At 49.5% G+C, this 12357-nt stretch overlaps 1 protein-coding gene across 4 annotated transcripts in view; it reads right to left on the minus strand.

Annotated features, from left to right (window-relative positions):
• The window catches only part of ZMAT4 (zinc finger matrin-type 4), a 56458-nt gene that overhangs the window by 3348 nt on the left and 40753 nt on the right, over positions 1 to 12357 (minus strand). For all 4 annotated transcript variants that reach the window (XM_057418124.1, XM_057418122.1, XM_057418121.1 and 1 more), the window contains 2 exons: positions 9000 to 9227; positions 2686 to 2782 (listed from right to left, as the gene is read on the minus strand). In XM_057418124.1, coding sequence (XP_057274107.1) covers positions 2686 to 2782; positions 9000 to 9227 — 325 coding nt within the window. The remainder of the gene's footprint in view (positions 1 to 2685; positions 2783 to 8999; positions 9228 to 12357) is intronic.

Consider the following 12357-nt stretch of genomic DNA (forward strand, 5'->3'; position numbering starts at 1 on the left):
CCTGTCCCAGTGCTCAAGCTGGGGCTGCGCAGACGTTCCCATTGAACTGCCATGAACACTGCCTGCCCCCTGACATGAACAGGCTGTGTGCCCGTTTGTGATGCCTTAACAGAGAGATTCCCCCGTATCCAACTCTCCCACAGCTCCTGGCTCTGTGTTAGGATAAAAACCAAGGATGCATTCCCCTTTATTTTCAAATATACGGCTTAAAGTACCTCCACTTGGGAGAAAAAAATGGGAGCTCATAGACTTGCTTTGCATGTTCACCAGCCTGAGGGATGAGAAATACCTCACTATCAGCCACCTCCTCCTGTATCTTTCATTCCAAATCCCAGCCAAGACACTTCCAGTTCCCCCCCTGCCTTTTCCCAATCTTTTGCTCAAACAAATCCAGTTGGAAGCATCCAGGCAAGCCCTGAAACCCCTGCAAGCACTGAGCTCTATGCACCAGACGCAAGGGAAGAGCTCAGCTCCAGGGTACCCAGCCTTGAACTCTGCTCTGCTACAGGAGCACCACTGGTGGCCATGAAGCAGTGGAGGCCCTGATGACACGGGCTGCTAAGCAGCAGTTCAAGGGCTGCTGCGTGCTGGGTTATTTAAAGCTACTCCAACCATGAGTTGCTCTCTGGAGAGCTCTCAAGGACTATAATAAATAGCCACAACTTGACTCATTCCTCATAAACATCCTTCTCTCCTAAAGCAGCTTCTCAGAAGACTCATCTGATTTTGGGTGCTTCCAGCCTGTGACCATCTTCCCTCCAACCCGTGCCCAGAGCAAAATCCCTGCTCTTCACAAATTGATCCCCAGCCCCTCTTCTGCTTTTAATTTGTTAATTAGATGAAGTATGACACTGACAGAAAGTGTTTGGTTGCCTTGGCAACTGCAATGCACTGGTTTCAGACCGAGTTACAAGGAATCGGACAGTCTTGACACTAACCAGCAGTAATGAGAAGAGCCCAAGCCAGTGGGTGAAACGCTTACCAGGGGAGGTGAAGGGCTGCATGGGGGATGCACTGAGATATAGATGATTCTTGTAGCTAGGAACATGAGCTGTATCAACCGCTTTACCTACCCAAATTCTGCTGCTTGCTATTACCACAAGCACCCTGTGCAGCTTACAAACACCATGTACGAGGGCATCATCGCAAACAGAAGAACTCTAGCCATGAGACCCCATGGCTGCATCACTGGGTCCAGCCACATTCAGCATCGCACACGGCTGTTACAGACCCATTGGACCTGATTCAGGGTAAAAGATAGGGGTAACTCATCCCCTCAGTCCCATCGAGAGGACAATGAAGCTGCAAAAGCAGCTTTAAACAAGGAGAGTAAAATCTGGTTACATCCTAATTACAGGGTGGGAAGAGCTTTTGTTGTGCGCAAGCCCAAGCTGCCAGTCTATTGTCTCCCATGCTCCTGCACTTCCTATAGGCCTGAGGAGAGATGTGCCCTGTGCTCAGATACTTGGCCTCATACAAAATAGTGTAACAATGAACAATGGATGGAGGAAATGGAATAATCAGAGCAATTCCCCATAGAAATTGGTCAGACGAATGCCTCTAATTGGCATTCCATTATTACATTTGTAGCACACTCTCTTTTGAATGTATTACTTTGTTTCCTCTTGTGCTCAAATGCCCATGAAAATCTCTCGGGACCAGATTTAAGTCATTATGAATAAATGATAAGCAACTAAATTTAGAAGGACTGATAAGAATATTAATTTGCAGAAGAGGAAGGTCCTTCCGATGGAAGCCTGCAGGCCCCTGCGCTTGCTGGTGTTCCCTGCACAAGCTGGCTTGATGCATCCCAAGATGAAGGAGAAACGGGGCTGCAGAGCTGTCTAAGGGTGGAGATGACACTCTGCTAATTGCAGGAGCCTGAACAACAGCAGCAGAAGGTGTGGGGATAGAAGAAGGATGTGCAGCTCCCTCCTGACGCTGAAAAGCATCAGTGCATCTTTCCTGCACATCTCTATTTGCTGTCCAGGAGGCTGCTCTGGTTTGAAAGGAACTCCTCTAGCCTTCGCACTAACACCAATAGCAATAATGATGCAAACTCAGACGGATTGGCAGGGGAGGGATAAATTGCAGCCTGTGCCCAGGCAGCTCTCATTCCAGGTTTCTGATGGGAAGAGCTGTCAGCTCTTTCCCAATGGGGGGAATCTTGCACTGGGTAGGGACCCCAACCCTGTGCGTGTAACCCAATGGAGCAGGGATACCCCATCAGAGAGCTGTGCTATAAGAGGAAGGGAGACAGAGGCAGGAGACTTGCTGAAGGTCCTTGAGCTGGTTCTGATCATCCTGCCTCATCTTTCAGACTGTCCTTAAAGGCACCTAAAGTATTTCAGTAACTAATGACACCTTTTATATTCCTTTTCTAATCTGAGCAGTCCTAAAACAGTTCCCAAAGCTCACATGTAAGTGAATTAAGAGAGATTAGTTCATTAATCTACTCTCTGGTGCCATGTATCTTTATCACTTCATTTTAATAATTTGTACTAATTGACAGAGCAGACTCCCTCCAATCTCAGAGTCGGGTAACACATAATTGCTCTAAATCACAGCATAAACATTTTCACTTGGAAACACTAAATCCCATTATACTCCCCATGCAGTGTGCAACACATTGTTCTACATACTGATCCAGGCAGAGACAGACAGGAAAAGGAGGAAGGTACCCACTTGGTCTGATGTTTGGAGCCCTTCAGGTGTGCGTGGTACTGCTCTATGGAGTTCAGGGTGACGCTGCAGATGTTGCACGTGTAGCTGCGCTTCAGGCCTGCAAAGAAAACCCGGAGCCATTAACTGTGCTCCCTTTACAGTAACCCCTCCATTTACCCTCCCAGGCCAGGGTATCCAAGCACCAGTGAAGCCTAAAGGGATATTTTAAAGAGGCACAGATCAGACAAGCAGGGTTCAAAGGCAAATCCCTCCTGGAGCCTGCGGTGCCCGCAGCACCGCATCCCCCTCCTGTGCATTCCCGCAGAGCATCCCTGCGCTCCCACTATCGAGCACACGAGGCTCCGCTCATTCCTCCGGGGGTTTCGTGGCAATCACAATTCAGAGCAATTCCTCGTTAGTCCATTTAGGAGACAGAGCTTAGGAACTTTATTTTCCCTTGCAAAGGGACGCGCTCTGATTTATCCACCTGGGCAGCGAAGATCAAAAGCTGGAAGCTTGGTGCAGGTACGAGGTGGCCTGGATGCTGGAAGCACATTCCTGATGGATTTACTCTTGGCTGCGATACCTGTCTCAGTCCCTGCCCGCAAGCAGCCTGCACTTGGCTAATTTTAGCCCTTTGCAGCTACAATAACAAACAACTATTTATACAGCCGCTGCTCTTGCTGCTGGCCAACTGAGCACCACTGAAGTAGAAATAAGAGCTCAGTGGCTTCACACGAGAGATGCTGGGTTTGGGTTTGGGGGTGGTTGTGGGGTTTTGTTTGATTTGGGGTTTTTTTACCTCCCACCAAATCTCTTGGCTGCCTCTGCTGCTTCCCGTTTCATTGTTTGATTGCCACAGTTAGAAGTGATTTCCGAAGTTAACTACGCCGCCTTTTATCGTATTGTGATGCAAATTGCAGGGGACAAGATCTAAGCTGCTGAGCAGGTTCCTGCAGGAGCAGCTAGGGCAGTGACTGCGCTGGGCACAAGCACAGGTCATACCCATAGAAGGTTTATCTCCTGCTAGCAAAGAGGAGACAAATAGCATCAGCAGCACTGAACCAACCCCCAGAAACACCTCCAGAGCAGCAGCAGCGGGGACTATGGCCTGTACCTGGCTCACAAGAGCTGCAGGACCATCAGAGAAGTCACAACCCCACAGAGCAACACCCACAGCTCCCTCCATGGGGAAGGAGCCGGGTCTGAACAGCCTTTCCCTCCTAATGCGCTGCTCTGCCTCTGGGCACAGATTGCAGGGAAGGAAAAAAACCCAGGCAATTAAGGAGATTCATGCACATCTCAAAGGGAAGCTGCAGAGCAGTTTATAACCAAGTCACAGAACCAGTCTCCGAGTACATTCACTGCAAAACATCCGAGCTGAGGAGCTCAGCCCAACCAACCCAGCCTGTGCCCTGCTTAGTCTGCTAAGCTCAAACTTCCCACCTCTGAGACATCCAGCAGGCAGCAAGCAGAATGAGAGGTGAAGGAGAAAAAGCCGTTCCCTAGGACAGCCTGCTGCCCACCGGCTGCTGGAATGGATGGGACGAGCTTTGATTCCTCTCGGTTTAGATTGGAAAAAGGCACATTTTGGTCCATTTCTGAGGTATTCCTTCTTAGCACCCTGGTGCACTCCTCCCTCCCTTCCTCTGTGCCTGCCTAGCACTTAATTTGCACAGTAATGTTCTACTTTGCCTTTGTTGACAAGTTTTCACCCAAACATTCCTGCATTAGCATCACCGACATCACACGCACATCGACATTACCACGACCATCGATGCTAAAGCAAACCCTATCCTGTCCTCCTAGGAAATAAGGGAATTGCATCTTTAAAGCCCCTGCGGTCAGGTTTTGGCTTTGCACTGATTCACATCCATGAGGATGTGAACAGATCGTTTCAAGCTTAATTGAAAGGCTCTGCTTAAAAATAACCAGAGTTGGGGGGATTCTCAGCACGGGCTGCTCCGCTCCTCAGGAGCGCTTTTAATGTACCATGTAATAGTCTCTCTTGACTTTCTACAGGACTATTTCTCTGCAGAAATTGCTAGAACAATTCACTTAGAACAAGTGATGTACGGCAATCCTCAAACCTGAGCAGTTTATGCTTACCATAATTAACTGCAGGGGATGTAGCTACACTTAGCAGTGTATCTACGGACTCCCCCCAAAATCGCTTTCTGCTGAGCTTCAGGCACTAGCTGCACTGAGAGCCCCACTTCTCAAACACCTCGTCCATCTCTCATGTAGGAAACTTGGCCCAACGTACAGTGAAACAGCTTCTTTGACAAAATATGCCATAAATATTGGGATGAGCACTTGAAAATAGCAAGCAAATGATAATGCAGAAGTACTGGAAGAGTCACCCATGGTTTATGTGTATTGGTATGGTAGGGAACAAAAACCAAACCGCAAATATGCTCGTGGATGTTCTCCTGACTTCATTCTTGGTGCTGCAGGACTGGTTTTAGTCAAACCCTCTGTCCACGATGCAGGGGAAAGGCTTTGCATGGCTGGCATGGTGCAGCAGCACCATGCTGCAGTGTGAGCCCTCAGACCGTGCCGCAATCACTGCAGGGCAGAGATGGGAAGGGGCGGGGGAAGTAAGAAACTGGAAATACTTTAAATTAAGGTAATAAGGTTCTAATGCTCAGCAGCTAATTTAACAGCACACATTAACAGCAGCCTTATTGAATCTTAATTACCTGTGTAGGTGGAAACGCCATCAGTGATTACAGTTCCTAACCGGGGACACTGATTTTATCCCACCAGCATGTCAAGGCTGCTCATGGTGATGAAGAAGGGGGACTCCTGTCCCCCCCTCCCATGGCCAGCCTGGGAGGGACTCCAGGATGCTCCGCTGCAGCGGCTCTTCCTGACGGCTGGAAAATGCTGCCATAGAATGGGCTGATTCCATGAACTCCCTCGTGCTCAGCAGAATCACACATCTGCCAACGCCAACAGCCCTATTTTAGGTGGATGGAAACAACACCCGGACTGGAACAAAGTTGGAAAGGCACCAGGAACCACACCACTGTGCTTCCCAATGCCACGCTGCCCCGGAGCAGCCCCATTCCTGAGGCAGGACAAGGGCTGCACCCAACCGAAGGCGGTTGGAGTCAAGCCTTAGCACAGCAGGCAGCCTGCAATAGGCTGGTGGCTGCAACCAGAGCCGTCTGTGTTCTCATTTCGTGTTTCTTATTGCATCCCCACAACACATCGACATTCCTCGCCCTGCACCGTGGCATGCGTTCATTTAAAATTGAATGGGCTCCTCTATCCATCAAATAAAATATTAACAAGTCAAGTCATTAATGTCATTCTGCATAAAGTGCATTAAAAGACATTCCAGGGCAGTACCTGTTAAATCGCTTTTTACTAACCAACAGTGGCAGCAAAGAATGGAAAGTATTTATAAGGCATACAAAGAAATTAGGAGCCGAGAAGGAAAATGAAACTCAGCACTTTGCCTGACTTTGCCAGACACCATCTGCAACTATGGCATTTGCAACGGCTTCAGGTGACAAATCCCTGTGCAGCCATCCCCATCCTGCTTACTGCCCGTTATAAGCAAGGATGGGATGAAGACGGGTCTGTGTGTGTCTGCTGCTCATTTGGTTCGTTCAAATGGATGGGATAGGGCACACTGAATCCATGGAATGAAGGAAGCTTTCAGTCACTGCACCAGCCTTGAGGGGGAGCGAGTGTTTTGCTGTGGGTTCTGGCTCCGCACCAGCAACCCGCAGTGCCCGGCATCAGTTCAATTCCCTATGGATGAGCTCGGATGGGCTCTGCTGTGAGGCCCCTGCAGAGCCCATCTGCGCCAGAGGAGAAACCAGAACCCTCAGCGCTGGGTGATGCCAGATGTGAAGTGAACCAAGACCTGATGGAGCAGGGATGCAATTCCCTTCACGCCAGGCGCAGGCTGCGGGAAGGCAGGAGCTGCCAGACGGAGCCGCTTGTGCTCCGTGTTGCTGAACAGGCACAAGCTGTCAGGGGCAGAGCCCAGGATTCAGGTTTGGCACCACAGCACTGGCTTTTGCCTCTTTACGACCTGCTCCAGGATGGGCTGGATCTTCCTGCTCTTTCAGGGCATCTCCATGTGCTCTCCTAACAAGTAGGAACAGCGGTGTTCCTTGGAGCAGGGATCCTGGACCGGCTCTGCTGGAGGGCTGGGAAGGCTCATGAGGATGCTCAAAGAGATGGCGCTGGACCCTAGATGGTTGTGCACTGCAACCAACCTGCCAAGTGCCCTCTGCTCCACCAAAGCATATGGGACCGTGCACCTACATGGACTGCAGCTTCAACTCAATACTCGCTGCAGAAGCAGTGCTGATAGTGTGTTATCTCCCTTTGGGGTTGGTTTTTCTCCTTCTCTTTCTCATTTCCAAGAAGAAAATAAGACTTCAAAATCGCAGGATGAGCACTTGGCAAGAAGAACCGATGCTTTTGTTCCCTATAAATATCAGTTATCCCAAAATACATCTCTATCCTTGTTTCTCCAAATACACATTCATATTTATCAATAAATATTTTATCGTAGCCATTATCAGAGCATCAAAGGCTGCTGAAATGTTGTACTGCAAATGACACGGCTCGTTCCAGGCTCACACAATGCATCTAATGTTTGTCTCCCACAGCAGTCAAAATAGAATGAATATTTAAGTTGTGATGGGGAGAGCATGGAAATGGAACGAATCTGTGTTCTAGTGCACACCGAGGCAGGGAAACAAGCTCAGGGCAGGGAGAGAGGCTGTAACCTGCCATAGGAAGTGATGCTCGGACAAGATGTCACTGCCAGCCTGGGTACCGCTGAACTCAGCCACTGTCAGCATCTCTCTTGGAGCCAGACATGACTTCATCTGCCAAGGTAAGGCTGTTTTCTTGCACAGAGGCAGAGCTCATCCTATGCTGGCTATTGCACAGATCTGCCTTTACATCTGTAATGATGTGCTCTACCCTCCCAGTGAAGTTAAAAACCAACAGGGGCTGATGAGAACACAAAGCCCTCCAATTCCGACTCTCCTTAGGCACAAGCTAAATGAATAAAACACTTCACAACTGATTTATTTACTGTTAATGACAGGCTTAGCCACTCTTGAGCTTGGCACAGTTCAAAGTACTAAGCACTTCCATGGTATTGTCCTGGGTTTTATTTCCCTGCATATTCTCGACAGCGGGCAGTGACTCAGCCACATGAATCATTTATGGCATTGTGAGTCACACTAGGTAGCACATGAAGGATCTGGATAACCATTACAGGGTTTATTTCAGAAAAAGAAACGCACAATATGCTGCATAGCCATTAGTATTTACAGGGAAATTATTTCATTTAGCAAGGTAAGAAAAAAAAAGGAAGGTGATTTTCAAGTGTTAACACAGCGCTGGCAAGCCAGACCTCCTCTCCTGCGGGATGCTGAAAGTCAAACCTGCATTTTCTCCTCTGCCTCCTTCCCATGCGTTGTGTGCACACAGGATTATACTCAAAGCCATAGAGAAAACCTCCAACAGGAGGTTCGTACCTCTCCTCCTGCAATCACACCTCCATGTGAACGATGGGTCTAGATAAGCGCTCAGCCTGAGCCCCGTCCCCAGCCTGGGTAAACCAGCACGGCTTCATCAGCAGGCACGGAGGGATGGATGCATGGATGGGCAGATGCATGCATGGATGGATGAGCGGATGGATGCATGGATGGGCAGATGCATGCATGGATGGATGAGCGGATGGATGCATGCATGGAAGGATGGATGGATGGATGGACAGATGCATGCATGGATGGATGAGCGGATGGATGCATGCATGGAGGGATGGATGGACAGATGCATGCATGGATGGATGGACAGATGGATGTCTGCTCTGCCTTCAGCAGGAACACAGAAAGCCTGTGTTTAACATACCCATAGGAAATGCTCAGTTCCTCTTTGCTGCTGCTGACCCAGGGCCATTGCAGTGTTTTACAAGCACTAATTAAACCACAGAAGACAGCTAATGCTTCGCTCTCCATCAGAGAGATGAAGGGAGCGCGCTCTGCCTCCAGCACATTCAGCCCTATCCCTATTTCCCTGCAGGGCTGAGCGCTCTAACGTGTTCTCCTCTAGCTCCCAGGGATAGTCCACACTTGCTCAAGGACACAAGTGAGTGCTAATGGAAGGGACTATTTTAGGAAGAGGCAAAGGAAATTTTGAAGGATGCTTCTAAACCAGCAGACTCTCTTCTTAGGGAAAGGAGGAGCAGCAAGAACATCACGCTCTCCCCTGCATCACTTAACTGGTGGTGCACAAGCGAAGCATCGCTGCCATCACCGCATCCCATGGGAAGCTCGCCCTGGTGCCCTCACCTCTCAGCTCGCCCAGGTCCAGGGTCTTCCCCAGCTGCTCCAGGAGGTCAGCCCTGGCCGCGTTCTTCTTGTGCTTCTTGCCATCGTAGTGCTGCTGGGCCATCATGGGGTTGTTGAACCAGGCTGCGCAGAGCTGGCAGTACCGGTCCGAGTCCCGCCGCTGCGGTGGCGATGGCACCACCGGGGCACTGTCCGTGTGCGGCTGCTTCAGGGGGTTCAGCGTGGTTCCTATGGAGGGAGATGTTCAGAAGTGAGGTGTCAGCACGCCCCGAGGCTGAGCCCACATTAGGCACAACGAGCAGCAGGGGCCCACTGGGTGTTCTGGGTGATGCTGCTCAGACACGGACCGTTTCCCATCGGACAAGCAGCATGGAAGGGTAGCACGGGGCTGCTCCCCAACTCTCCGCATTGCCCGAGCTGGGAAAGCAGAGTGCTCTCATCGCAGTTACACATCTTCTCACTGTTGTGACTAAACCTGCTAAACTTACCCTGCTCAAATTGCTACTTGCTGACAGCAGAGAATAAACAAATCGTGCGAAGCCATCTACTCCTGAAGACAGAGACAGGTTTATCGCTATCTCGGGGTTCTTTTCCAGTTGTTCTCCGAAAGAACAGGGAAAGCTGTAGGAATTGTCATTTGTCACCGATGGAAAAGAAATGATTCAATAGTCAGTCCCCTCGTTCCAATATCTTCACGTTGTGGATTGACCAGCAGTCCCTGACCTTGATTTAATCCCATTTCCCTTCAAGAGGCCATTTGGGAACACAAACACCATTTCAGAGACAAATGGGTGATTTACACTTATGGAGCTGCCCTTTGTTTGCCAGTTTTCCTGCTTTGTACAACGTAAGACGCAGGAAAACAGGTTCAAGTGAAAGAAAGTTCAGATAGACACAAAAATACACAGCTTCATTATTACACTGATTGAAGAATTCCCTTTTATGTGGTTTGCCTTTTCTTTTCCAGTCTGCGACCTAAATAATGAACAAACCCCTCCCTCTGGCATACCAGAATAGGCAATGTTTTAGGTGGTGATGAGGACCTCACCACTCTGCTTTGATCAGGAGGCCCCGTGTTGCTCCAGCTGAGCCCTGATGAGAGCTGGGTTGGCAAGGGATGAACCCACCTCGGTGTCTGACACCAGGAACGGCAACAGAGAGCAAAGCAGGGATGTATTTAGATGTATAATTAGGCCTGAAGCCCACTGTGATTGACTTCACTGCTCAAGATAATTAATATTGTTATAAATCTTCCTGCTGACCTGCTCGGGAAGGGCCATCGATTAACTTCCCTCAAGGAAATCCTATCTTACATATGAAATTACTTCCAACCTTATCACTTTCAGGGGGATGATAAGCTTCTATTGTTTTTGATGACAACTGCCAAGATCTGAGAGGATGAGGGCATCTGGACCGTTATAAACAACCAGCGCTTACAGCAGCCCAGGAGCAATGTGTTGTATTGGACTTGCTGCTCTGCAGGCCCCAGGCTATAAAGTTAAATCTATCAGATCCTTTGGTCAGCTTTCTCCTCGTTCATCTCTTCAGCTGCTGCCAGAGGGGAAGCAGGGAGGCTGCAGCTGACAAAGCTGGTGGTGTCCACAGGAGTTATATCTGCCGCTTGCCAAAGAAATCCGACCGGAGCATCCTTCAGGCATCTGCTGGACCAGCGGCCCCGTGCTCAGAGCCCAGCCCCAGGCTGCAGCCCCACAGCAGAGCCCCGTGTCACCCATCACGCCCAGCTGGGTTTCCCTTGGCGCTCACATCAGTGTTGTCCTGTAAAGCCACATTCCCCAGGCTCCCTTTACAACTACGAGCAGTGCTAAGGTGCGCTGAACCCAGCCTGGCAACGGCTGCAAACATCCCGTGCCTCCCATCTATTTCTCTTCGGGAGGATTTGGAAGTTGACGGCTACACCGATGTGGAGTTCTCATTTTGATGTGTGCTACAGAACTACGACAGGACAGAAAATATCCTCATTCCCTGAGCAGCGACACGAAAATGAATAATAAACACTCACAAACCACCTAACGTTAAAAATGTTTCTCCATCGAAAACACAAACAGAAAAGCTGCTGGTTTGACTATTTAAAGCATCTCAAAATGCTAAATAGCTCATGACAGTCTGCCTTACGTTCCCTTTTGCTGTGGGAGGGAAGTGAGAAAGTCTTACTTTGCTGCAAGAAGCAAAATATAAAGTTAGAAACACTTTAGCACTCTGGCAATGAACTAATGTTTGACTTATTTCTTGCATGCAAAGCTCTTTATTCATAGCTGCATGTAAATGGCACCCAGCCTTTTAGCATTGCCACTCTCGGGGGCTGAGCATGAGAACGTGACTGAGCCACGGCCACGGGGTGCGGGAGAAATCCCCTTTTCTTTGGAACACAAACCTGGGACCGAGGGGATTCCAGCCGCGGCTTGGATGGATCCTCACGCCCATTGACCCTGTCCCTGTCAGCACGTCTGAAACGCAAACCCCACACTAGGAACTAAAGGACAAGGAGGTAGAAAAGCCAAGGTGACTTTTCCAGCCAGCAGAATCATCCCCTTCTTCCTCACCTCGCTCCCAAAGCCAGTGCGGAGGGACCAGTTCCCACCTTCCTGATGTGATGCCTGCAGGTACCCGCACTTCCATCAGGGAAGGCAGCAGCTCTTCCCCCCCTCACTATTCCTTGGGTTATAACTCACAGCAATGACTGGATGCAAGCTGACAGAAGATGTTGGAGATGACTAGAGACAGCAGTGATGTGCAGCCTCTGAGGGCTACAACCTTGTGCAGCAGAAGCATCAGAGGAGATCACAAATATTTCTCTGTGGTGATGAGACATCCCTTTCCTATTGTGAGCAAACCTGATCGTTCAGGCACTTCTCCCTCTCTGAAAGCACCAGCAGAGAAATGAGAGCTCTGCATCTCATTAAGATGGTAAAATTGAAAGGGAAGGTGCAACTCCATAAGGGCACTGTGAATAGATGTGATTTTCTATGGGACTGCTGAGACAGAAACCCCGGAATACCAAGCAGGGGCCTGTTTGGAGGCAGAACTCATCCACATGAACCTGCAAACCCTCACAGGATGCGGCAGCTTAGAGTGATCAGAAAGAGCATCTGGGTTACCTGGTAGGAGCGGGGCTGCGCACTGATGCCTTGCTTTAGATACACTGCAGAGCACCGGATGCTCAGGATTTAGGCCTGATGTAACCTCCATGGTGACAAGAGGGAATCCTGCTCTTCCCTTTACACGCAGACCCACCAACCACACAAAGGATCAGCACAGCAGTTCAAGGTGGCAGAATACCTTTCTGTGCAAGGCTGAAAATCAGGCATTGCAATCTGGCACTTACTACCCATTTACTCGC

The sequence above is a fragment of the Pezoporus wallicus genome, unplaced genomic scaffold, assembly GCF_028554395.1.
Source record: "Pezoporus wallicus isolate ANWC-B61680 ecotype Strahan unplaced genomic scaffold, APGP_CSIRO_Pwel_v1 contig_9913, whole genome shotgun sequence".
Classification (NCBI taxonomy): domain Eukaryota; kingdom Metazoa; phylum Chordata; class Aves; order Psittaciformes; family Psittacidae; genus Pezoporus; species Pezoporus wallicus.